Genomic DNA, 27,839 nt, shown 5'->3' with positions numbered 1-27,839 from the left:
TTTCTTCTGTTGTATATACAGAGCTGAAGAACCCATTTAGTAATTCTGCCTTCTCTTGATCTCCTGTGACCAACTCCCCATTACTACTATCTAGGGGTCCTACATGTTCAGACCTTGGCTTTTTTGCATTTATATACTTGAAGAATTTTTGGGGATTTGTTTTACTGTCCTTGGCCATCTGCCTTTCATTTAATATTTTTGCTGATTTAATTACATTTTTACAGATTTTATTACGCTCTTTATAATTTACAAAGGCTACAGATGTACCCTCTGATTTGTATTTTTCAAATGCCCTTTTTTTGTCATGTATTGCCCTTTTTACAGAAGGTGTAAGCCATGTGGGGTTTAATTTTAGTCGTTTATACTTGTTACCTATAGGAATAAATTTTGCAGTATAATTACCCAAAGTAGATTTGAAAATCTCCCATTTATCATTTGTCCCATTATTTGACATTAGTTCTTCCCAGTCTATATCCTGAATTGCAGGCCTCATCATGGGGAAATTGGCATTCTTAAAATTAAGTGTTTTTGCCCTCCCAGCCTGTGTTTGTTTTTTACAGTATATGTAAAATGTAACTATATTATGATCACTGTTACCAAGGTTTTCACGAACATTGACGTTCCCAACTAGCTCTGTATTATTAGAAATGACTGGATCCAACAGAGATTCACCTCTAGTCAGGTCTTCCACAAACTGGCCCATATTTTTTTCCTGCAACAGGTTGAGGAAATGTCTCCCCTTTGCAGTTGAAGCCGAACCATGAGACCAATTAATATCCCGGTAATTAAAATCTCCCATTATCACTACTGTACCCGCCTGTGCAGCCCGCTTCATCTGTTTATATAGCTGAACCTCCATCTCCTCAGTTATATTGGGGGGGGAGAGGTCTCCAGATTACACCAAAAGGAATTTTTTCAGTGTTTACCTCCCTTTGTAATTCCACCCACAACGTTTCAACCTCCTCACAGTCTTCACCCTCTAATGTCTCTTTCACACTCGCCTTCATATCACTTCTCACATACAGACATACACCACCACCTTTCGTATTTGTCCTGTCTTTCCGAAACAGTGTAAAACCCTGTAGATTTACAGCCCAGTCATGTGAAGAGTCTACCCATGTTTCAGCTGCACCAACTATATCTATATTTTCTTCCAGTACTTCCAGCTCCCCCATTTTGGTTGCTAGACTTTTGGCATTTGTGAACATACACTTTAACTTGCCTTTAAATGTTTCACTTTCAGTATCAGAAATGTGATTATTTGACATTATTTGGGCATTTTTATTTTCATTGCTGTTTTGTAACGAAAGGATCTCCCTATCCTGTTGTCTAGTCCTCGCCCCACAGTCTGTTTCTCCCCCCAGCAATATAGTCTGACCCCTCTCTAACCTAACTACACCTTTATTTTCTACATTGACCTCCCTCCTCAGCCCGAGTTTAAATACTCCGCCATCCCAGCTAGAATTCTCTCCCCCAGCACAACGGACCCCCTACCATTTAGGTGCAAATCATCTGCAGAATACAGTTTGTACCCCAATGAAAAGTCAGCCCAGTGCTCTGGGAACCCAAAGCCTTCTCCTCTACACCAAGACTTAACCCATGCATATATCTCCCTGAGCTCCCGCTGTCTTTCCTGTGATGCGCAAGACACAGGCAGTATTCCTGAGAATATTACTTTTGAGGTCCTTCCCTTCAGCTTGTAGCCTAGTTATTTAAATTTATTCTTAAGGCTCCTCCACCTACCATTTATTCTGTCATTGGTACCCACATAGACCACAACAGCTGGATCATCACCAGCCCCTCCCAGCAATTTGTCCACCCGTTCCACCACATGCCGAACCCTGGCACCAGGGAGACAGCAAACCATTTGGTTGAGGCTGTCTTGGCGACAAATTATTTTATCCGTCTTCCTGATTAAAGAATCCCCTACAACTATCAATTGTCTTGCCTTACCTGCATTACCATCCCGCTGACTACTAGCTGGGCTGTTCACCCGGCTGTTAGGGAGATCAGTATCCACTAGGGCTGCCATTTCTGAGACCGACACCTTCGCATCATCACCCAACTTGGAAACTTTTCTTGGAATATCGGAAACAGGATTGCCCTTCCTTTCCTTGGACCCCTTTCTATTGCCCCTAACTACATTAACCCAGGTACTTGCCTGATCCTGCTGACCCATGTCTTCACCCTCCAGATCTACCCCACTAACTGCTTGTTCCGTCAGCAGCATGCTCCGTTCAAGATTGTCTATCGTCCTTAGTGTTGCATTCTGCTCCTCCAGATCTCTAATGCGAGCTTCCAGGTTACCAACATGCTCACATCTGCCACAGAGGTATTCACCCTGGAACTCCGGCTCCAGTCGTGCATACATACCTCGAATCTTGCTGTCCATTATCCCAGTTACAAAAAAACAGTGAACAATTGTTAAACGTGTGAACATACCCTAACAGACAGAAATCTGTGCAGTCAGTCTAAAATGTTTCACACCTTCTTCTCTAGTGATAATTGTTATAGCTATGACTGTAGTGTGTAATTGGTATTGCTAGAGTAGCGGTCAGAGGATTTTAGGCTGGAGATCATTTACAGACAGCATAACACACCTTTTTGTGTGTGTGTGTGTGTGTGTGTGTGTGTGTGTGTGTGTGTGTGTGTGTATTTGGTCTCCATGCCATAATACAGATGCTGGTAAACATCTAAATTGTGGATTCGATAAATGGCCTAAATAGGCATAGAGGGGTGATTTAATGAGCTACTGTCCATCATCTATCTCTCTCTCTTTTTTTTTTTAAAGAAAAATACCTCATACAGTATGTTACAATTAGAGAGCAAATATGCTGATTGATAAGGAAGGTGATAACATGTACAAAGGACCATGTTATCAACCCCCTGGGTTCATCTTAAAGGAACAGTGTCACCAAATTTATTTTTTTCATGTCAGTTTTATGTTAGTGTTTTATTAAAAAGTTTTTATTTATTTGTGTGTTTGTGTGTTACTTTTTTCTATTTTTTCACTTTTTCTTCCCTATGGGGGTTGCCATTTTTTTTTCCATTTCTGTATGTGTCGATTAACGACACATACAGACATGGAATACGGCAGCCACAGTCCCATAGGGACTGCGAACGGGGCCTGTCCCATCCACTTCTGTGTACGCCGTCTGTGTGGGAACGGCGCATGCGCCGCTCCCACACAGTCCAATTTGAAATGCTCGCCGTCCGGCGCCATTTTCCTGTGGACCGGAAGTCGCGGCCGGACAGTAAGATTACTACTTCCGGTCGCGGCTTCCGGACTTGTGCACTTGGACCAGCGGCAGCAGACGGAGCGGACGGGCCGGAGGGAGCCGCGGCGGCAGGAGCAGGTAAGAGATTTCTATGTATGTTCGTGTTTGTGTGTGTTTACTACTGTACGTAAACCTACTACACTGTGTGTTAGCTCAAAAAATGGCGACACACAGTGTAGGAGGTTAGACCGTTCAATCCCCTAGCCAGGATAAAGGAGGGGGGATTCTCAGAGCTCACTAGAGCGAGTGCTTTTTTCCCAATTTTGAAGCAAAAAGCAATGTGGTTGCTTTACCACATGCAATGCTGCAATTTTGGGAATAGCTAAATCTAGTGACCAGCACTGGGAAATATTATAAATTAGAATCTAATTTATAATATTTCCTGACTCGTGAAAAAAAAATAAAAAATTTGAACAATGTTTAATCACCTAAACACTAAATGTTTAACTAAAAAAAAAAATACATGTTTTGCTGGCAACACATTCCCTTTAAAGAGGCTCTGTCACCAGATTATCAAATCCCTATCTCCTATTGAATATTATCGGCGCTGCAATGTAGATAACAGCAAAGTTGTTGTTTTTTTAAAACGATAATTTTGCCCAAGTTGTGAGCAATTTTATATTTATGCAAATGAGCTTTTCAATGGACAACTGGGCGTGTTTTCTCGTATTTCCAACTGGGCGTGTATTTTGTTTTTACCAACTGGGCGTGTATTGTGTTTTTACCAACTGGGCGTGTATTGTGTTTTTACCAACTGGGCGTTGTGAATAGAAGTGTATGACGCTGACAAATCAGCATCATATACTTCTCATCGTTCCCACCCAGCTTCTTTCACAGCAGACACAGCGTGACGTCACCCACAGGTCCTTCAACCTTGTCATCGGACAAAGAAGATACATCGTCTCCAGGCATCCAAAAGGTTAATATGCTCGTCTCTAGGGAGTTTGCTATGCTTACCTGCACACGGTGATGCTGCTGCAAATTCAACTGTACTCTGACGCCTGGAGCGGATGTGTCTTCTCTCTTCCGACGCCAAGGTTGAAGGACCTGTGGGTGACGTCACGCTGTGTCTGCAGTGAAAGAAGCTGGCTGGGAATGATGACGTCACCCACAGGTCCTTCAACCTTGGCGTCGGAAGAGAGAAGACACATTAGCACCAGGTGTCAGAGAGTACAGTGCAGGGTATGTGCAGGTAAGCATAGCAAACTCCCTAGAGACGAGCATATTAACCTTTTGGATGCCTGGAGACGATGTATCTTCTTTGTCCGACGACAAGGTTGAAGAACCTGTGGGTGACGTCACTCTGTGTGTCTTTAGTGAAAGAAGCTGGGTGGGAACGATGAGAAGTGTATGATGCTGATTTGTCAGCGTCATACACTTCTATTCACAACGCCCAGTTGGTAAAAACACAATACACGCCCAGTTGGAAATACGAGAAAACACGCCCAGTTGTCCATTGAAAAGCTCATTTGCATAAATATAAAATTGGTCATAACTTGGGGAAAAATTATCGTTTAAAAAAAACAAAACTTTGCTGTTATCTACATTGCAGCGCCCATCACATTCAATAGGAGATATGGATTTGATAATCTGGTGACAGAGCTTCTCTAAAGAGGCTCTGTCACCAGAATATAAGTGCCCTATCTCCTACATAATCTGATCGGCACTGTAATGTAGATAACAGCAGTGGTTTTTATTTTGAAAAACTATTATTTTTGAGCAAGTTATGAGCTATTTTAGATTTATGCTAATGACTTTCTTAATAGACAACTGGGCGTGTTTTTACTTTTTACCAACTGGGCGTTGTACAGAGGAGTGTATGACGCTGACCAATCAGTGACCAATCAGCATCATACACTTCTCATTGTTCCAGCCCAGCTGCTTTCACCGCACAATCACTGTTAAGGATCTGCCAGGCACAGCTTCTGTATCCACGCCCATAGGTAATCAGTCTGCACCTGCTTCTATGTCTGTGAGACTTACTCCATCTTACACCACTCAGGATGGCAGGCTTAGGAGTGGGAGAGCCTATCACAGCCTGGCCAGACGGAGCTAGCTCCCACCCTCTGTCTATTTATACCTGCCTTTCCTGTTCCTCCTTGCTTGTGATTCTTCTCTGTTGGTTTCCTGGCCCTGCTGCAGCTTCTTGAACTACTTGTCCCTGCTTCGTATTGACCCTGGCTTACTGACTACTCTTCTGCTCTGCGTTTGGTACCTCGTACACTCCTGGTTTGACTCGGCTTGTTCACTACTCTCCTGCTCTACGTTTGGCACCTCGTACTCTCCTGGTTTGACTCGGCTCGTTTAGTGCTCTTGTTGCTCACGGTGTTGCCGTGGGCAACTGCCCCGTTTCCCTTTGTTCTGTGTTTCCTTGTCTGTTGTCTGTCGTGCACTTATTGAGTGTAGGGACCGTCGCCCAGTTGTACCCCGTCGCCTAGGGCGGGTCGTTGCAAGTAGGCAGGGACTGAGTGGCGGGTAGATTAGGGCTCACTTGTCTGTTTCCCTATCCCTGTCATTACAATCACACTGTGTTGTGGATCATGCTGGGCTGGAACAATGAGAAGTGTATGACGCTGATTGGTCACTGATTGGTCAGCGTCATACACTCCTCTGTACAACGCCCAGTTGGTAAAAAGTAAAAACACGCCCAGTTGTCTATTAAGAAAGTCATTAGCATATATCTAAAATAGCTCATAACTTGCTCAAAAATTATTGTTTTTCAAAATAAAAACCACTGCAGTTATCTACAGTACAGCGCCGATCAGATTATGTAGGAGATAGGGCACTTATAATCTGATGACAGAGCCTCTTTAAGGCATACAGGGATAGTAGGAGGATCACTGATCCTTCTTCTCTCCCTACACGCTGTCAGCACTATCTACATAGGGTTGTGCGTGACACTATCTACAGGGGGACTGTGAGTGTGTGACACAGGGAAGGTATGATGATCTATCCCCCCTCCTATTTTACAAGATCCCATTAATATAGATATACCATAGAGCTATATTAATGGGATTGCATAAAGTAGGGGGTGATGCATGCAGGGATCGCTGTAACATGACAAAAGAGTCTATACTTACCCCTCCCCTTTACACTTTAAGAATCAGAAAGAACAGATGGAAACAAGTCCTGCCTGTCCCGGGGCTTTGAGTTTCAAGTACGTTTTTTTAATGAACTTTTAGGCTATGTTCACACAGGGCGGATGCGCTGCATAAAACGCACATCGTATCTGCCCTGTATGCTGCAGGCAAATTCTGTCCAAAAAACTGCACTAAATTGTGGTGCCGTTTTCCGGCCGGAAAGTGTCCGAGGCGAAAAACTGCAGAGAAAAAAAGGATACTTACCACGGGGACGCGTCATTGGCACTCTGCTTCCCTGGGATGAAGTTTCATTCCATGTGACCGCTGCAGCCTGTGATTGGCTTCAGGAGTCACATAGGATGAAACGTCATCCCAGGGGCCAGACTGGATGAAGAAACACCGACTCCTGGGTAAGTATAAGATTAATTTCTGCAGTGAATCCGCCGCAAAAAAAACCCAATATCTGCTATTTGTTGCAGGTTTTACCTCCTCATTCAATTCAATGGGGAAAACCCGCAACAAATAAGCATTTACGCAAATACAATTGAAATGCTGCGGATTAAAAAAAACGCACTGGTTATCAATTTCTGAACTTTTTTTCCGCTCAGCATTTACTTTGAATTGTTCAAATCTCATCCACTCTGCTGCTCCTGTATTATGCTGCGGATTTTCCGCAAAGAAATCCATTGTGGAAAATCTGCAGTATTTACGCTACATGTGAACTGACCCTTATGACTATGAAATAGCATAATGAAGTGATAAAAAATGTTTAAATATCAGTGCTTAACTGTTTGTTACATTATTCATAACTCTGTAACTAAAGTTTAATAAGAGTACATTTATCGGCCTAGCTGTATTTTTACATTGCACACAGAACTGATAAATGTCTATTGTCAGAGGGGCAGTCGAGATTTTTCTGGGGCCCAGTCTTAATTACCCCCCTGCGTATTGCATTGCATTACTATTTTCTCACTATGTGGGCTTTCTAATTTGTAGCGTGTATGTTTATCTAGCAAAATCTGCCCTCCAAAAGACAAATGGCGCTCCTTTCCTTCGGAGCCCTGCCGTGTGCCAAACCAGCAGTTTATAACCATATATGGGGTATTTCCGTACTTGGAAGAAATAGCTTTATAAATGGCTTTTTCTCCATTATTCCTCGTGTAAATTATTCCTTTTTAGCTATAAAAACATCCTATTGGAAAAAATAATTTTCATTTACACGGCAAAATTCTAATAAAATCTATGAAACACCTGTAGGGTCAAAATGCTCACTACGCCCCTAGATGAATTCCTGGTGGGTGTAGTTTCCAAAATTTATTTTTTGTGGGTGTTTCCTTTGTTTTGGCACCACAAGACCTCTTCAGACTTGATATGGTGCCTAAAATATAATCTAATAAAAAGAAGGGTCCAAAATCCACTATTGGCTCTTGTTTCTGAGGCCTGTGCTTCAGTCCATTAGCACACTAGGACCACATATGGGATATTTCTAATAACTGCAGAATTTGGGCAATAAATATTGAGTTGTGTTTCTCTGGTAAAACCTTCTGTGTTACAAGAAAAAAATGGATTAAAATGTAATTCTCTCAATGAGTGAAATAGGGAAGATATATTGAACACATCTATGGATGTTGCTTTTAAATACCAGACAACTTGTAAAGGATCTGCTTCTGTGTCGACGCTCGTGGTTAATCAGTATGCATCTGCTCCTAGGTCTGATAGAGTGACTCGATCTGCTACCACTCAGGCTGGTACGCTGAGGAGTGGGAGAACCTATCACAGCCTGGCCAGACGGAGCTAGCTCCCGCCCCCGGTCTATTTATACCTTCATTTTCTGCTCTTCCTTTGCCTGTGATTCTGTCTGGTTTCCTGGCTCTGCTGTTCCTGCTAGTACTATTGACCTCTGCTTCAAATAGACCCTGGCTTTACTGACAACGCTCCTGCTCTGCGTTTGGTACCTCGTACACTCCTGGTTTGACTCGGCTCGTTCACTACTCTTGTTGCTCACGGTATTGCCGTGGGCAACGGCCCCATTTTCCTTAGCTTCTGTGTACCCTTGTCTGTTTGTCTGTTGTGCACTTATTGAGCGTAGGGACCGTCGCCCAGTTGTACGCCGTCGCCTAGGACGGGCCATGCAAGTAGGCAGGGACTGAGTGGCGGGTAGATTAGGGCTCACCTGTCTGTCTCCCTTCCCCCGACATTACACAACTACTCATTTATTAAAACTGTTTAATATAGAAACTGGGTGTGCTGCCTATAAAAACTAATCACCGTGCAGCTTTAATTTTTCCACAGTCCCTTTTGATTGGTTGCTATGTAGGCAAGTTTATCTGTTAAACAATTACAAACCGCATTTATGCTTTTTGAACTTTATCTTTATAATTGCTGCCAATTAAACTTTATCTATTAGTTAAACTTTGTTGTGTAAAATACAAACATGTTTGTGAAAATTACCCCCGTGTTTGTCACAGTGTCTTAAAGAGGCTCTGTCACCAGATTATTAGTGCCCTATGTCCTACATAATCTGATTGGCGCTGTAATGTAGATAACAACGGTGGTTTTTATTTTGAAAAACTATCATTTTTGACAAAGTTATGAACAATTTTAGATTTATCATAATTTGTTTCTTAATAGACAACTGGGCGTGTTTTTACTTTTTACCAACTGGGCGTTGACCAGAGAAGTGTATGATGCTGACCAATCAGTGACCAATCAGCATCATACACAACGCGAGTTGTTAATGAAAGTCTGAAAATCAGGAGCTGTTTTCAACCTTACATAGTTGATAAGATTGAAAAAAGGCACAGGTCCATCAAGTCCAACCTATAATCCTACCTTGTTAATCCAGAGGAAGGCAAAACCCCCATGAGGTGGATGCCGATTGCTCCATATTAGGAAAAAAATCCTCCCCGACTAATATGACAATCAGAATAAGTCCCTGGATCAAAATCCCATCTCCAGAATTTAGTACTTGTAATATTATATTTTTCAAGAAAGGCATCAAGGCCCTTCTAGAAGTTGAAGAATCAACCACCACAACATCCTGTGGCAGAGAGTTCCATAGTCTCACTGCTCTTACAGTAAAGAAACTCCGTCTGTGACGGTGGTGAAACCTTTTTTCCTCCTGACGGAGAGGATGCCCCCTTGTCCTTGTTACAGACTTGGGTGTAAAAAGATCATTAGAAAGATCTCTGTACTGTCCAATTATATATTTGTACATTGTAATTAGATCGCCCCTAAGTCGTATTTTTTGTAAACGGAATAGCCCCAAATATAACCTTTCATGGTATTGCAATCCGCCAATTCCCTTTGTCGCCCTTCCTTGCCCCCGCTCTAATTCAGCCATGTCTTTCTTATACACAGGTGCCCAAAATAGTACACAATATTCCATATGTGGTTTGACTATTGATTTGTATAGAGGCAAAACGATGTTCTTGTCATGAGCATCTATGCCTCTTTTGATGAATCCCATGATTGTATTTGCTTTGGCAGCAGCTGTCTGGCACTAGTTGCTAAAGGTTAATGTACTGTCCACCAATATCCAAAATCTTTTTTCAGTAGCAGTTTTACCCAGTGTTTTACCACTCAATGCATAATTGTAAAATCTGTTTCCTCTGCCCAAGTGCATAACCTTACATTTATCAACATTAAACTTAATTTGCCATTTCTCTGCCCAAACCTCCAGCTTCCCCAAATCCCTCTCTGCTATTACATTATCCTCCTCTATGTTGATTACTTTACAGAGCTTAGTATAATCTGCAAATTATACCCTGTAAACCATCTACAAGGTCATTAATAAACTTATTAAAAAGAAGATGGCCCAATACTGACTCCTGTGGAACCCCACTGGTAACTGTGGCCCACTCTGAGGATGTACCATTAATAACCACCCTCTGTTTTCTATCACTGAGCCAGTTGTTAACTCAATTACACATATTTTCCCCCAGTCCCAGCATTTTCATTTTATATACCAATCTTTTATGTGGCACAGTATCGAACACCTTTAAAAAGTCTAGATACACCACATCCACAGCCTTACCCAGGTCCAGTCTAGAACTGACCTCCTCATAGAAGTTAATCAGATTGGTTTGACAGGACCGATCCCTCATAACAGTTTATTTGCATTGTGATATTCAAGAATAGCATCTCTTAGAAAACCTTCAAATATTTTACCCACAATGGAGGTTAAACTTACAGGTCTTACAGTTAATGATAATCTTTATATAGTGCAAACATATTCCGCAGCACTTTGCAATTCAGAGGGAACATGTACAGACAATATCTGACATTACATAGTGATAACACTAGTTAACAATTCAAACAAGATTAAGGGCCTTGCTCGCAGGAGCTTACAATCTAAAAAGTGCTTATCTTATACAAAGGTCCAGCATTGGTTGTTCGAAAGAGCTCACTAAATTCCAGTGTGGTACTGTAATATAATGCCGACATATAATGCCAGACGTCCAGCTACAGGTGTTCCATTGACCACACGCTCCAAAAGGCTATCATGGTCCACAGCAAGACTGCAATGGAGGCTGGAATGGAGGCCTATCCTCTTCAGTGATAAGTCCCACTTTTGTCTCGGATGCAATGATAGCCGGAGATTTGACTGGAGACCACGTGGGCAACGTCATGAACAGGCCTTCACAAGGGAACGTCACACCGGTCCTACACCCGGGATAATGGTGTGGCATAATGTACGGTAGCCGGACCCCTCTAGTCTTCATTTCAGGTACACTAATAGCTAGACATTACATTGATTTGGTTGTGGAACTAGTGGTACGCCCATTTCTCAAAAGTATCCCATAAGCCGTTTTTCAACAGGACTACGCCAGGCTGCATGTTGCTCGTGCTACTGTGAGCAGCCTGTGTGGCCTACACATGCTACTATGGCCTGCAGCATCTCCGAACTTGTCTCCCACCGAGCACATCTGATACGTTATTGGTCGGCAATTGCAAAGGGAGCTACCAGCAGCCAATCTTGATGATTTGCATGCCCAAGTGCATTCAGCATGGCATAACATTCCTCAGTCGCCCATTATTAACCTTATTGGTAGCATCTCAAGGTGTGTATTTTTGCATGTGGCTCTCCTACTCGATACTGAATAAATCAAGATATTTGAAATATTTTGTTTCCTTTTTTTATCATTTGCATTTTTGTCATTTTGATCATTTGCAAAGGATCGATATCTATCGATCCTGTGATTTACGCAACTCCAAAGTTTTTCCTTCTTGGTGTTGCAATTTCAATGTTGAGGAGTGTACAATAATGGCAAAAACACTATATGGACAAAAGTATTAGGACATACCTCTTAATCATTGAATTCAGGTATTGCATTCAGTCTTATTGCCACAGGTAAAATTGAGAACCTATCCATGCATCTGCTTTTACAAACATTTGGGATAGAATGGGTCATTCTAGATAGCTCACTAAATTGACTCAAGGTACTATAATAGGATTCACAGCTGCAACAAGTCAGTCTGTGAAATTTCTTCCTAGATATTCTACGATCAACTGTGAGTGGCATTATTGCAAAGTGGAAGCGAAAAGGAACCACAGCAACTCAGCCACAAAGTGGCAGACCACGTAAAGTTACAGAGCAGGGCTGACAAGTGCTTAGGCGCAAAATGTATAAAAGTCCCAACTACAAAGTGCATAAAAGTATGCTGACTCAAAAACTGTAGAGTTCCAAAACTCCTCTGGCATTAGCATCCGCACAAAAACTGTGCACTGGGAGCTTCATGGCAAAATTACCAAGCACGCAGCCACTGGATTCTGGAGCGGTGCAATTGTGTTCTGTAGAGTGGCCACTCACACTTCTCTATCTGGTAGTCTGATGGATGAGTCTGGGTTTGGCGAATGCCAGGAGAACGTTACCTGCCTGACTGCATTGTGCCAAATGTACATTTTGGTGAAGGAGGGATAATGCAATGGGGTTGCCTTTCAGGGGTTGACCTAGGCCCCTTAGTTCAGTAAAGGAAAATCTCAATCCTTCAGCATACCAAGACATTATGCTTCCAACTTTGTGGGAACAGTTTGGGAAAGGCCCTTTGATTTTTCAGCATGACTGTGCTCCAGTGAACAAAACAAGTTCCTTAAAGGCATAGTTGGGCGAGTTTGGTATGGAAGAATTTGACTGGCCGACACAGAGCCCTGTTTTAAACCCCATCAAACACCTTTGGGGTGAACTAGAACAGAGATTGCAAGCCAGGCCCTCTTGTCTATAATCAGTGTCTGGCCACACAAATGCTCTTCTGGATGAATGGGCAAAATGTCCCACAGACACACTCCAAAGTCTTGTAAAAAGCCTTCCCAGAAGAGTGGAAGCTGTTTTAGCTGCAAAGGGGGGACCTACCATATTAATGCCTATGAATTTAGAATGGCATGTCATAAAAGCACCTGTAATGTGTAGGTGTTCCAATACTTTTATCCATATAGTGTGTGTATGTAATAAATATATATATTACATACACACACATACATATAGTGTTTTGGTTTTTGTCTTTGGGGAAGACAAAACACGTTTTATAACTCGTAATTCATAAAACGAGTCTACAATTGTCTGCAATTGTTGGGCCCTCTAGTTTAATCTGGCAGTTGTGTAGCCAAATTCTTCTAAATACATATAAAGCAAGGACTGCTCTCTATGGCGTGCTCTGTGTAGCGTACTAGTGTTTAGGTTTCAACCATTTTATATTGAAGAAATACGTGAAATACATACTGACATAGTTTCCATCTGACAATCAAGCAGGAGCACCTACTAAGGTTTATGTGGAAGACTGCATAGAACACCTTCACAAACTATTTTGAAAAGGAAGAAAGTCCATATGTGTCTGACATGAATCTTCACTTGACTGGCTTTACAGTATAAGATGCCAACAGTTAATATGTATTCACTATGAGACGCTACCAGCACTTGTCATTGTCAGGAAATCGGTAAATTTTTTACAATCATAGCCTCTTTTCACTAGCGTATTTTAAGTGTGAAAAATATTAAATATAAAAATAAAATTTAGATTTTAGTATCTCTTACTTTATGCATCCATTATGTCTTTCACAACGTGCAAGAGGTACTTTCACCACACATCTGGAATACACCACCAAGAGAGATCCTGAGCCTTTGTCCACTTCAAGACCCACGATTCTCTGTTCTTCTTCCTTCTCACCACATCTGCAAACAGACAGAAAATGCGGCATTGCAGCAGTATTCAAAACACACAAAGCTAATACTAATTTAGAAACCTAGCCACATCCATACCTATCTGCCGGGTATGTCTGGATCTCTTCAAGCAAGATGTTGTGCTTGTAGATATCTCTTTCTAATACACCCAGTTTGGGAGTGAGAAGATACTTTAGGACAATTCCAGAGTTGGAGCCAAGAAAAAGAACTGTTTCATTTCCAAATATACCACAAGATGCATCCACAGCAATGTGTGTCAGCTGGTCCCTGGAAAGTGCACAAAAAATATATATATATTTTTTAAATTTCTCATCATTAGCAATTTTTAGGCAATCACAAGTCCTCCTGCTGCTGGTATAGCAGGAAAAGGAGTCACCACGGGCGCTGCTGCACTTCAATGGAACCAAAATGCTTGGAAGGTTCAGATCGTTGGTAATAATGTACGGAGGATTGTAAAAATAAATGGAATTTATTAATAATAGGACTACGCGTTTCAATGCCGTACTGGCATCTTCATCAGGTCATGGATGAAAAAACAAAAAGTCACTGTTTAAATAGCCATGTTGATGTTGAAAAACCCGCCAATGTGAACGGGGTCAAGGTGTTTAAGTGACGTCACAGTTCAAAGTTCAAAATACACAGGACCGGAGAAACACACAAAAACAGTAAAATTATGTCATATAATAAAAACAATAAAAAATGAATAGAGAAAGAAGAGTTTAAAATGTATGAAAAGAGAACATAATGAAAACCATGTAATTAAGAAGGTTTGAAATGTAGTACGTAATGTGTGCCGAAGCGACACTGGAAAAATTGCTACCCGATAATATAGAATAAAAATGTAAGTAATTAAAAATATAGGTATGTACTACAAAATCCGGTGTATAGTACAAAGGTACTAACCTTTATGTACCAGAATTTATATAATTAACAGAATGATAACCATAATGTCGGCAATGATTCAAAGCGGCGATATACATATAAGAAAAATGGGAATAGAACAACCCACTAGTTGAGGCTCAACTAGTGGGTTGTTCTATTCCCATTTTTCTTATATGTATATCGCCGCTTTGAATCATTGCCGACATTATGGTTATCATTCTGTTAATTATATAAATTCTGGTACATAAAGGTTAGTACCTTTGTACTATACACCGGATTTTGTAGTACATACCTATATTTTTAATTACTTACATTTTTATTCTATATTATCGGGTAGCAATTTTTCCAGTGTCGCTTCGGCACACATTACGTACTACATTTCAAACCTTCTTAATTACATGGTTTTCATTATGTTCTCTTTTCATACATTTTAAACTCTTCTTTCTCTATTCATTTTTTATTGTTTTTATTATATGACATAATTTTACTGTTTTTGTGTGTTTCTCCGGTCCTGTGTATTTTGAACTTTGAACTGTGACGTCACTTAAACACCTTGACCCCGTTCACATTGGCGGGTTTTTCAACATCAACATGGCTATTTAAACAGTGACTTTTTGTTTTTTCATCCATGACCTGATGAAGATGCCAGTACGGCATTGAAACGCGTAGTCCTATTATTAATAAATTCCATTTATTTTTACAATCCTCCGTACATTATTACCAACGATCTGAACCTTCCAAGCATTTTGGTTCCATTGAAGTGCAGCAGCGCCCGTGGTGACTCCTTTTCCTGCTATACCAGCATAAACTTCGCGGTCGTTCATTTGAATCACCGGTCCCGAGTCCTGGCAGCAGCTGTACCTTTATCCTTTATTGCCTTCTACCATCCGTTACCAGGTGAGTACCACTCTTCTTGTACACCACTCCATACCTGGGTAACCTGCACTATGTGGCGCCGTGTTTTTTGCTTTTTCTCACAAGTCCTCCTGCTGAATTTTTCCACATGACATTTCATGAACTCCAACTATATAATGCACTAATTATAATAATTATTACTATTATTAATAATAATAATAATAATAATAATAATACCATTTATTATTAGGTACTATTTAACCCCTTGGAGACGCAGACAATTTTCGGATTTTCATTTTTTTTTCCTCCCTGCCTTCCAAAGGGGCTTGTTTTTTGTGGCATGAGTTGAAGTTTTTCACAGCACTATTCAATGTACCATATAACGTACTGGGAATCGGAAAAAAAATTCTTTGTGGGGTGAAATGGGAAAAAAACAACGATTCCACCTTTGTCTTTTAGATTTCGTATTTATGGTGTTCATCTTGTGGGAAAATGACATTTTTTATTCTACTGGTCGATAGGATTACGGAGATACCAAATTTGTTTTACCACTTTTAGTTTTTTTTAAAACTATTTGTGAAGAAAAAAATGTAGTAGGAGTGCAAAGATTTAATGGCAGGCTGCTATGACAACCATCAGCACCCGACAATCGCTTAAGGGGGGTGGCCAGTCGGAGGGGGCCGTCCCCTTATTGTAACGGCTTAGATGCCGAGTCACTATTGACTGTGGCACCTAAGTGGTTAAATGGGTGGAATCTAAGTGATCTTCGATTTTGCCCATTTCAGTGGGGTGTCATCTATAACATCCGACACCCACACGGTATGGAGCACGCTCAGCCTGTGAAAGTGCGCCATACTTCCACTTGGCAGCTTTCACATGTATGTGTCATGTCGCCAAGGGGTTAAGGGTGTTAACTATCAGCAAGAGAGGCCCACTGTTTTTAATTGCTAAAGAGTCAGCCAACGCAACAAAAATAATTTCTGTATATAACTAATAAAGTTGGGATTGCTATTGGGTAACATATTAGGGACATACCTGTGTTACTGCTGTTACTGCTTGATTTGTGGAAAAAATAAGTTTTATTCTGCCACGTGCCATGCCTGCCGAACCAGGAAGAGTCCGGAATCTAGCGCTCCAAGCCCTCCCCTCTCCAATACAACTGATTCAACAGTCAATCAACTGCATAGTTGAGGGAAGGGGTTGGAGCCTTTTTATTCACAGCTATAACAAGCAAGAGTATGTTCAGTCTACGCCATGAGGCTTTGTGGGAATGTGACGTTTGTGACGTTGGGCATGATGGAAGCCGTCGGAGAAGATGCACGTGCCAACTCCAGATGTGAGTATCGCCTATTTGCATAATAGGAGCGCTCCTTAAAAACACATTTGTCGCAGATTTTGTTTGCGGTTTTGACGCAGATCTCACCCCTTTGCATTGCAAAAGGTAAAATCTGCGCTGAAAATCTGCGTCAAATCCACGACTTGTGAACTCAGACTTAGATCAAAGAGTGTTTTTTGCTCTGGGGCACCCAGCCCATTCATGTATTAGGCATTGTTCACAACACGTATAACCCACGACACATACAACTGTAAGCCAGGGGCGTAGCTAGGGGAGGGCAGGCGGGGCATGTGCCCCGGGCACAACTTAAAGGGGGCACCAGCGCCACCACCTCCTGCACTATAATTGTACCTGCATCTATAGGACACAGGTACAATTATAAGCAATGAATGGCCGGGTATGTTCCGTGCCCGGCCATTCAGTGCCTTTCTACGAGTGAAGCGTCACAATACTTTTTGCCGATTGCGTCGTTGAAAGGCGCTGAATGACAGGGAAAGTCATTCTGTCCAGCCAATCAGCGCCTTTCATAGACGCTTCGTTCAACCCCAGGAGTCCTGCGCAGAAGAGAGCAGGTCTCCATTGCTGCCGGACGGGATTAAGGTGAGTTTAAATAGTTTGTTATTTTATTGTAATAAAAAAGTGTGTGGCTTTATCTACGGGGGTGGCTTTATCTACAAGGGGGGCTGTATCTACGGGAGGGGGGGCTTTATCTACAGGGGGGCTTTATCTACAGGGAGGCTTTATCTAGAGGGGGCTTTATCTAGAGGGGGCTTTATCTACGTGGGGGTTTATCTACGGGGGGGGGCTTTATCTACAGAGGGGGGGCTATATACTGGGGTGGGCAATCCATGGAGCACTATATACAGGGGTGGGCTATATCTACAGGGGCGCTATATACAGGGGTGGGCTATCTATGGAGCACTATATACAGGGGTGGACTATATGTGGAGCACTATATACAGGGGTGGGCTATCTATGGAGCACTATATACAGGGATGGGCTATATCTACGGGGGGCTATATACAGGGTTGGGCTATCTGTGGAGGACTATCTTCAGGGGTGGGCTATCTGTGGAGCACTATATACAGGGGCAGGCACTATCTACAGGGGGCACGGTGTGTGTGTGGGGGGGGGGACACAGTGTATGGTGTATGGTACGCTATTATATTTAGGGGCATAGTGTGTGGTATAATGAGAACTTTAACTTTGTTTATAGGTGTAGAAATGTTGGAAAAGTGAGAAGCTGAAGATATTTGAGCGTCAAACTGCAGAAATGGACTGTGACCAGGAGAAGTCATCATAGAGGTCTGGACCGAATGGAGAAAAAGAACTAGAATCTGAGACGTCACCGGTGAGTCACTTAATGTAAATGTTTATTCTGCCTCTAATCAGCACTGTAGTCACTATGATCTGCAGCGAGATGATGGGTGGTATGATTATGATATGATTTCTTTTTTGTGAAACAGCATCTTCCAGCATATTCTTACCATTGTTCGGGCCATGCTGTTTGCTGGAAACAAATTAGTGCAAACCTATACGGCAGGGGTTGCAGTAAATTGAGCAGTATTTGTGCTGGTGTTGTATTTATGTACTGAGCTTGGTTCTGGTGCTGTATATATGTACTGAGCTTGGTTCTGGTGTTGTGTATAGAACTATATTGCTTGTAAAATGTACAAATGTTTTTATGCTCGAGTTACATAAAAAGAAATGTGGAAATGAAATGACACGTCATTGATTGGTAGAGAAAACAAACATGGCGAGGGGGAAGGGGATGTGGGGAAAGAGGTTGGGTGGGGCACCAATCTGAATCTTTGCCCCGGGTGCTGGAGAACCTAGCTACGCCTCTGTGTAAGCCATACAGTTGTATGTGTCATCCTTCTGCACAGTATACTTTTTGCAGGATCCCAATATACTGAAGTAACTGCAGTTAATTATGGTGTTCTATATAGTGAAGTAAAAGTTATGCATGTCTCTCAAATTTATGCCAAATGGACACCTTACATCAGACTCCACTATCTTGCATCTGGACACTGCCAATGTTATTTTTTTTAATGTTTTTCTATGGATATTTACACTAGATTCTGCCTGTTTGAGTCTCTACATTTTTTGTTATTGTGCTTTCATCATATATGATAGATGCAACTATTACTAGCTACTAGAATGCAGTTTATAGCACAAATTGAATAACCTGTATTTCCAGGTTTTACAAATTTATAAAATGTCACCATTATCTTATGAGCTATGATATTTAGTACATGTTCATCATGATATGCTGATAGACATCATATGAAAACAATTAATTTGCAATTGTACTATATATTCAAATTACATGTACCTTGCAAATTAAAAAAAATAATAAAAAAGTAATAGCATATCTTTTCATAGTGTATTAAAATATTTATAAATCTCCCTCATTAAATTGCATGATATTCTACTCCAATTTTAAATATAAATTTTGGTAATATGTGAGAGATTACAATCTGTGTTCAACTCTGTGGAGTATGTATACACTATATACTGTAAATTATACGAAATAATAGTTTTAAATTATTCAGTGCAACAATATACATATTTTTCTTACCGCGACAGTGTCCGCGTTATCCAGGGAAAACCTCCAACAGAGGGAACAGAATCCTCCATCAACGGATGTGACTTTACAAAATTGAGCACTTCATCAGGAAGACTACGAGAAGAATTATAGGGCATGGAAGGACGGACACAGCAACCTGGGCTGCAGAGCAATTCATGAAGCAAATAAAACATTGTAAAGAAAAATACGTTAGCTTTGTCACTAAAAATATAAAAAACAAATAAACCTAACCGAAATATGTAATAGCTAATATTTTGTACATGTACTCTCATGCCTCCCTTTATAGCCAAAAAAATAAATAAATCTGTCAGTGCAGTAATCAAGGGTGGTTTTGAATACAGCATTCTTTGAAAAAATTCTACAGTTTTCGTGGCAGTTCCCATGCTATTTTTGAGCCAAAGCCAGAGGTGCATTGAAAAGTAATGGGTAATATAAAAGAAGGAATTTTACTTTCCTGATAGATCTACCTCTGGCTTTGGCTGAAAAGACTGCATCAAAAATTGCAGTGGCTTTTAAAAAACAAAAACAAAACTGTGTGAAAACACGCTAAGGCCCTGTTCACGCTAAGGCCCTTTTCAGTTTTTTTGCAGCCAGATTCCAGACAGAATTTTGAGGCAGATTTTGATCTGCCTGTACGCCGTTTGCCACGTTTTTCGCCCGCGGCCATTGAGCGCCACGGCCAAAACGCCGCGGCCCAAATGCCACGACAAACGCTTTCTATGCCTCCCATTGATGTCAATAGGAGGTCAGAGACGTAAATGCCTGAAGATAGGGCATGTCGATTCTTTTTCATGCGAGACGGTTTTTACGCTCGCAGAAAAAAACGCCTCCGCCTCCTATTGAAATCAATGGGAGGCGTTTTCGGAAGTTTTTTGGCGTGTTTTCCGACACGGCTTCCGCGTCAAATATCTTGAAAATAGAACTCTGTGTGAACAGGGCCTAAGTGTACGAACACACACAGCGTAAACACAGTGGATTTTCCGCAACGGGTTCATTGTGTAAAATCCGCAGAGTATTACAGTAGCAGCAGTCTGGGTGAGATTTCAACAAATCTCGTCCCCACACAGCGGAAAAAGCAGCCGAAAAAAACCACATAAATTGACCTGCGGTGCAGTTTCTTCAATCGCAGAATGTCAATTAAAGCTGCAGAATCGCAGCTCTTCTGTTGCGGGTTTTAATAATTGAATACAATGGGGTGCTTAAACCCGCAAAAAAAATTATGTGTGTTGCGACATTTGCGGCGGAATCACAGCGAAGTTATACTTACCCAGAATTCCCTGCTTCTTCTCCAGTCCGGCCTCCTGTGATGACGTTTCATCCCATGTGACCGTTGCAGCCAATCACAGGCTGCAGCGATCACATGACCTGCAACGTCATCCCAGGAGGCCGGACTGCACGCATAGAAGCGGGAGGGGGTAAGTATGAAAGTTTTTTTTTATATTTTCCCGTGCAGCTTGACGTAGCGTATTCCGCCCTGAACACGCTGTGTGTGTTCGTACCCTTAGGTCAGGATCACACACATAGTTTTGATGCAGTTTTGGGCTCAGTTTGTTTTTAGCAAAACACAGTAGTGGACACAAAAGAGAGGAGACACGTCCATATTTTCTTTGTACCTTTCCATACTTTTGGATCCACTTCTGGCTTTGGCTTAAAAGACTGTGCCAAAAACCATAAAACACCATTTAATTGCTTATATATAATTATGATCTACATAAAAAGGTTAGTAACTATAAATACTTTTGAGTCAAAACCATTAAGACAGTCTTTTAGCCAAGGAAACAGGCACACATAGGCAGTTGTACAAGTTTAATGGTCAAGGCTTTATTGAAACACAACAGTTGTCAACTGCCCCGTATTAGGGGAGAAATTCCTTCCCAACTACAATATAGCAATCAGTATAGATCCTTGGATCAAAGACGCATCGAGAGAAATCTAGTACATATAACTTTTGATATTGTATCTTTCAACAAAGGCATCCAGGCCCCATTTGATCTTGTTCAATGAATCAACCATCACAAAATCTTGTGGCAGAGAGTTCCATGGTCTTACTGCTCTTACACTAAAGAAACCCCATCTATTTCGTCTAGACATAGTGAATGCGCACATGTCACAGTGACAGCCCTAGGTACAAAAAGATCATTAGACAGCTCTGCACTGCCCAATACTATAATTGCACATAGTAATTACATCGCCACTTTTAAACTGAATAACCCCAAGTTTGATCATCTTTCTTGGTACTGCAATTCACCCATTACCTTGGTCGTCCTCCTCTGCACCCGCTCCAGTTCAGCTATGTCCTTATTTTGCCAAGTGCCCAAAATTGTACACAATATTCCATGTGTGGTCTGAATAGGTATTTGTATAAAGGCGAAGATATGGGGTACATTTATTGTTTTCGTCTTAAACTTAGACAGCTCAACCCTTTCCCTGCCAAGGACTTATGCGTCCTGGAAGGTAGGAACTTAAAGAGGCTCTGTCACCAGATTTTGCAACCCCTATCTGCTATTGCAGCAGATCGGCGCTGCAATGTAGATTACAGTAACGTTTTTATTTTTAAAAAACGAGCATTTTTGGCCAAGTTATGACCATTTTCGTATTTATGCAAATGAGGCTTGCAAAAGTACAACTGGGCGTGTATTATGTGCGTACATCGGGGCGTGTTTACTACTATTACTAGCTGGGCGTTGTGTATAGAAGTGTCATCCACTTCTCTTCACAACGCCCAGCTTCTGGCAGTGCAGCACTGTGACGTCACTCACAGGTCCTGCATCGTGTCGGCACCAGAGGCTACAGATGATTCTGCAGCAGCATCGGCGTTTGCAGGTAAGTCGATGTAGCTACTTACCTGCAAATGCTGATGCTGCTGCAGAATCAAGTGTAGCCTCTGGTGCCGACACGATGCAGGACCTGTGAGTGACGTCACAGTGCTGCACTGCCAGAAGCTGGGCGTTGTGAAGAGAAGTGGATGATACTTCTATACACAACGCCCAGCTAGTAAAAGTAGTAAACACGCCCCGATGTACGCACATAATACACGCCCAGTTGTACTTTTACTTTTCAACACGCCCAGTTGTACTTTTGCAAGCCTCATTTGCATAAATACGAAAATGGTCATAACTTGGCCAAAAATGCTCGTTTTTTAAAAATAAAAACGTTACTGTAATCTACATTGCAGCGCCGATCTGCTGCAATAGCAGATAGGGGCTGCAAAATCTGGTGACAGAGCCTCTTTAAAGGAGTTTTCCCAGAAACACATGTATCGATAGGGCATACATGTGTTATCGCTTGGGGTGTGACCGCTGGGACCCCCAGCGATGAGGGGAACGGGGTACATGACCAGCACCCCATTCATTTCTATGGCGCTATTGGAGACAACGGTCCCAGAAGTCCCATAGAAATGGTCGAGAATGTGCATGTCCCAGCAGTCGGACCACGAGCGATCACACATGTATCCCCTATCCTGTGGGTAGGGGATACAGTGAAGGAAATAAATATTTGATCCCTTGCTGATTTTGTAAGTTTGCCCACTGTCAAAGACATGAACAGTCTAGAATTTTTAGGCTAGGTTAATTTTACCAGTGAGAGATAGATTATATAAAAAAAAAAACTGAAAATCACATTGTCAAAATTATATATATTTATTTGCATTGTGCACAGAGAAATAAGTATTTGATCCCTTTGGCAAACAAGACTTAATACTTGGTGGCAAAACCCTTGTTGGCAAGCACAGCAGTCAGACGTTTTTTGTAGTTGATGATGAGGTTTGGACACATGTTAGATGGAATTTTGGCCCACTCCTCTTTGCACATCATCTGTAAATCATTAAGATTTCGAGGCTGTCGCTTGGCAACTCAGATCTTCAGCTCCCTCCATAAGTTTTCGATGGGATTAAGGTCTGGAGACTGGCTAGGCCACTCCATGACCTTAATGTGCTTCTTTTTGAGCCACTCCTTTGTTGCCTTGGCTGTATGTTTCGGGTCATTGTCATGCTGGAAGACCCAGCCACGAGCCATTTTTAATGTCCTGGTGGAGGGAAGGAGGTTGTCACTCAGGATTTGACGGTACATGGCTCCATCCATTCTCTAATTGATGCGGTGAAGTAGTCCTGTGCCCTTAGCAGAGAAACACCCCCAAAACATAATGTTTCCACCTCCATGCTTGACAGTGGGGACGGTGTTCTTTGGGTCATAGGCAGCATTTCTCTTCCTCCAAACACGGCGAGTTGAGTTAATGCCAAAGAGCTCAATTTTAGTCTCATCTGACCACAGCACCTTCTCCCAATCACTCTCAGAATCATCCAGATGTTCATTTGCAAACTCCAGACGGGCCTGTACATGTGCCTTCTTGAGCAGGGGGACCTTGCGTGCACTGCAGGATTTTAATCCATTACGGCGTAATGTGTTACCAATGGTTTTCTTGGTGACTATGGTCCCAGCTGCCTTGAGATCATTAACAAGTTCCCCCCGTGTAGTTTTCGGCTGAGCTCTCACCTTCCTCAGGATCAAGGATACCCCACGAGGTGAGATTTTGCATGGAGCCCCAGATCGATGTCGATTGACAGTCATTTTGTATGTCTTCCATTTTCTTACTATTGCACCAACAGTTGTCTCCTTCTCACCCAGCGTCTTACTTATGGTTTTGTAGCCCATTCCAGCCTTGTGCAGGTCTATGATCTTGTCCCTGACATCCTTAGAAAGCTCTTTGGTCTTGCCCATGTTGTAGAGGTTAGAGTCAGACTGATTAATTGAGTCTGTGGACAGGAGTCTTTTATACAGGTGACCATTTAAAGACAGCTGTCTTTAATGCAGTCACCAAGTTGATTTGGAGCGTGTAACTGGTCTGGAGGAGGCTGAACTGTTAATGGTTGGTAGGGGATCAAATACTTATTTCTCTGTGCACAATGCAAATAAATATATATAATTTTGACAATGTGATTTTCTTTTTTTTTTTTTAAATATAATCTATCTCTTACTGGTAAAATTAACCTAGCCTAAAACTTCTAGACTGTTCATGTCTTTGACAGTGGGCAAACTTACAAAATCAGCAAGGGATCAAATACTTATTTCCTTCACTGTATATGTGTTTTGTTGGAAAAGTCCTTTAAGTAGCCAAGGACGTATCTGATACATCCTTGCTTCTAAAAGTTCTAGCTCAGGCTAGGTGGCAGCTAGAGCTGTGATCTAAATCTTGTTTTAAAGCTAAAGTTCTTGCACTAGCCACAATCTATTTTGAGTTAGAGCAGGTTGAAGTGTTAACTGAATATTTTTCCTGTCGCTGTATGTCTGTAGAGGACTCCAGAAGTATACTTATTCTTTGATTGTCACATATTTAAAAAAAGGAGTGAGAAGATGTGCAGTAGGCCCTCTGTGCCTATTTAGGCGTAAATTGATTCCACGACCCAGACTTTTTCAAGTATCCAGATCATGGCGTCAAAAAAGTCACACCAAACTTCAATAAAGTTTAAACATTTTACACAGTCCCCATGCTACTCGTACCCAATCTTTAGCATAATATCCGCTGACCGATTCTCTACAGATACCCGTTACATGCTGCAGTTATAGCGATAATTATTAATAGAGAGGAATATCTAACACTTTTCTGATGGATATAAAATATTTCCGTCAGTCATAAAAGACATTTTCACCATGGACGGTCGCAATGAACAATCGTTTTTTAACTAAGGGTATGTTCACACGGCCTATTTACGGACGTAATTCGGGCGTTTTTGCCCCGAATTACGTCCGAAAATAGCGCCACAATAGCGCTGACAAACATCTGCCCATTGAAAGCAATGGGCAGACGTTTGTCTGTTCACACGAGGCGTAATTTACGCGCCGCTGTCAACTGACGGCGCGTAAATAGACGCCCGCGTCAAAGAAGTGACCTGTCACTTCTTTGGCCGTAATTGGAGCCGTTATTCATTGACTCCAATGAATAGCAGCGCCAATTACATCCGTAATTGACGCGGCGTTCAAGCGCCTGCACATGCCGGTACAGCTGAAATTACGGGGATGTTTTTAGGCTGAAACATCCCCGTAATTTCAGCCGTAACGGACGCCCTCGTGTGAACATACCCTAAGGCTACATTCACAAAAACGGCAGTGTGAATGTTCTATGGGTGTATTCACATGGCCATTTTTTTAACGACCCATGAATATTGGCCATCAAAAAATAGGACAGGTCCTTTTCACGGCCAGATGACTCCCATAGAAGTCAATGGATCAGTTTTTACCGGCCGTTTTTCAGGAAACTATCCTTGTAACGGTCAATAAAAACTGATCCTGGCCGAGGACTCCCTCACACAGCGCTAATTTTAACGATGGGCCCGGGGAAGCCCTTGACATTACTGTCCATATAAGGACAGTGAAGTCAGGGCTTTCAACAATGGAAACCCCGGCCAGAGCATCGCAGGATCTCTGGCCGGGGAGTCCAGTCTTGTAGATAGCACCCCTCCATGTAGATAGCACCCCCATCCCCCGTAGATAGTGCCACTGTAGCTCCCTGTAGGAGAGGAATCCGCAGCAGCCAGACCCAGTGGCGTAACTACCGCCGTAGCAGCAGTAGTGGCTGCTACGGGGCCCGCGGCATGAGGGGGCCCGTGTCGCCCGCCGGCACGGGCCCCCACCATGGCCGGAGGCTCCGCTAGCAGCCGCTATGGCTGCTACAGCGGGACGCCACTGAACAGTACGGCAGAGCAGGGAGGTATCTCCCTGCTCTGCCATTAAGCAAAAGACATGTATCCCCTATCCACAGGATAGGGGATACATGTATGATCACTGGCAGCGATAGGGAGAACGGGGGACTGAAAGTCCCCTGAAGTTCTCCATCACCAACCTCGGACATCCGGGGTCTGTGTCGGCAGCTCCGTAGAAATGAATGGAGCGCCGGTCCCGCTTGTGCGCATGCGTGACCAGCGCTCCATTCATTTCTACAGAGCTGCGCAGACGCCGGAAGTCAGAGGTTAGTCATGGAGAACTTCAGGGGACTTTCAGTCCCCCGTTCTCCCTATCGCTGCCAGCGATCACACATGTATCCCCTATCCTGTGGATAGGGGATACATGTCTTTTATTAGGACACACTGTAGGTCGCATTTTTTTTGGAGGGGGGATGCTGTATGGCGTTCCCTACAGGGGGGGGCTGTATGGCGTTCCATACAGGGGGGGGGGCTGTATGGCGTTCCCTACAGGGGGGGACGCTGTATGGCGTTCCCTACAGGGGGACGACGCTGTATGGCGTTCCCTACAGGGGGGGGGGCCGGTATGGCGTTCCCTACAGGGGGGGGCTGTATGGCGTTCCCTACAGACCCCCCCTGTAGGTAACGCCATACAGTCCCCCCTGTAGATAACGCCAGACAGCCCCCTCTGTATGGAACGACATACAGCCCTCCCCCGTAGATAACGCCATACAGTCCCCCCTCTAGATAACGCCATACAGCCCCCTCTGTAGATAGCGCCATACAGTTCCCCCTGTAGATAGCGCCTTTCAGTCCCCCTGTAGATAGCGCCATACAGCCCCCTGTAGATAGCGCCATACAGCCCCCCTGTAGATAGCGCCATACAGACCCCCTGTAGATAGCGCCATACAGCCCCCCCTGTAGATAGCGCCATACAGCCCCCCCCTGTAGATAGCGCCATACAGCCCCTCCCTGTAGGGAACGCCATACAGTCCCCCCCTGTAGGGAACGCCATACAGTCCCCCCCTGTAGGGAACGCCATACAGTCCCCCCGTAGATAACGCCATACAGTCCCCCCGTAGATAACGCCATACAGTCCCCCCGTAGATAACGCCATACAGTCCCCCCGTAGATAACGCCATACAGTCCCCCCGTAGATAACGCCATACAGTCCCCCCGTAGATAACGCCATACAGTCCCCCCATAGATAACGCCATACAGTCCCCCCGTAGATAACGCCATACAGTCCCCCCGTAGATAACGCCATACAGTCCCCCCGTAGATAACGCCATACAGCCCGCTCTGTAGATAGCGCCATACAGCCCCCTCTGTAGATATCTACAAAGGGCTGTATGGCGTTATCTACAGGGGGGGCTGTATGGCGTTATCTACAGGGGGGGCTGTATGGCGTTATCTACAGGGGGGCTGTATGGCGTTATCTACAGGGGGGGCTGTATGGCGTTATCTACAGGGGGGCTGTATGGCGTTATCTACAGGGGGGCTGTATGGCGTTATCTTTAGGGGGCTGTATGGCGTTATCTACAGGGGGGCTGTATGGCGTTATCTACAGGGGGGCTGTATGGCGTTATCTACAGGGGGGCTGTATGGCGTTATCTACAGGGGGGCTGTATGGCGTTATCTACAGGGGGGCTGTATGGCGTTATCTACAGGGGGGCTGTATGGCGTTGTCTACAGGGGGGCTGTATGGCGTTGTCTACAGGGGGCTGTATGGCGTTATCTACAGGGGGCTGTATGGCGTTATCTACAGGGGGGCTGTATGGCGTTGTCTACAGGGGGCTGTATGGCGTTGTCTACAGGGGGGCTGTATGGCGTTGTCTACAGGGGGGCTGTATGGCGTTATCAAAAGGGGGGTTTGTAAAAAAGGCACTATCTACAAGGGGGGGGGGGGTTGTGTGACACCCAGGGGAGGGGGGCCCAGTCAAAAGTTTGCTATGGGGCCCAGTCTT

General features: G+C 43.2%; 1 protein-coding gene across 3 annotated transcripts in view; it reads right to left on the bottom strand.

Moving 5' to 3' along the window:
- The window catches only part of SEMA6B (semaphorin 6B), a 467,458-nt gene that overhangs the window by 86,014 nt on the left and 353,605 nt on the right, over positions 1-27,839 (bottom strand). For all 3 annotated transcript variants that reach the window (XM_075863818.1, XM_075863808.1, XM_075863825.1), the window contains 3 exons: positions 19,191-19,340; positions 13,615-13,803; positions 13,390-13,527 (listed from right to left, as the gene is read on the bottom strand). In XM_075863818.1, coding sequence (XP_075719933.1) covers positions 13,390-13,527; positions 13,615-13,803; positions 19,191-19,340 — 477 coding nt within the window. The remainder of the gene's footprint in view (positions 1-13,389; positions 13,528-13,614; positions 13,804-19,190; positions 19,341-27,839) is intronic.

Source organism: Rhinoderma darwinii, chromosome 1 (genome assembly GCF_050947455.1).
Source record: "Rhinoderma darwinii isolate aRhiDar2 chromosome 1, aRhiDar2.hap1, whole genome shotgun sequence".
NCBI classification, from domain to species: Eukaryota; Metazoa; Chordata; class Amphibia; order Anura; family Rhinodermatidae; genus Rhinoderma; species Rhinoderma darwinii.
The sequence above is the reverse complement of the archived record's forward strand: the minus strand, read 5'-3'. Positions and strand labels throughout refer to the sequence as shown.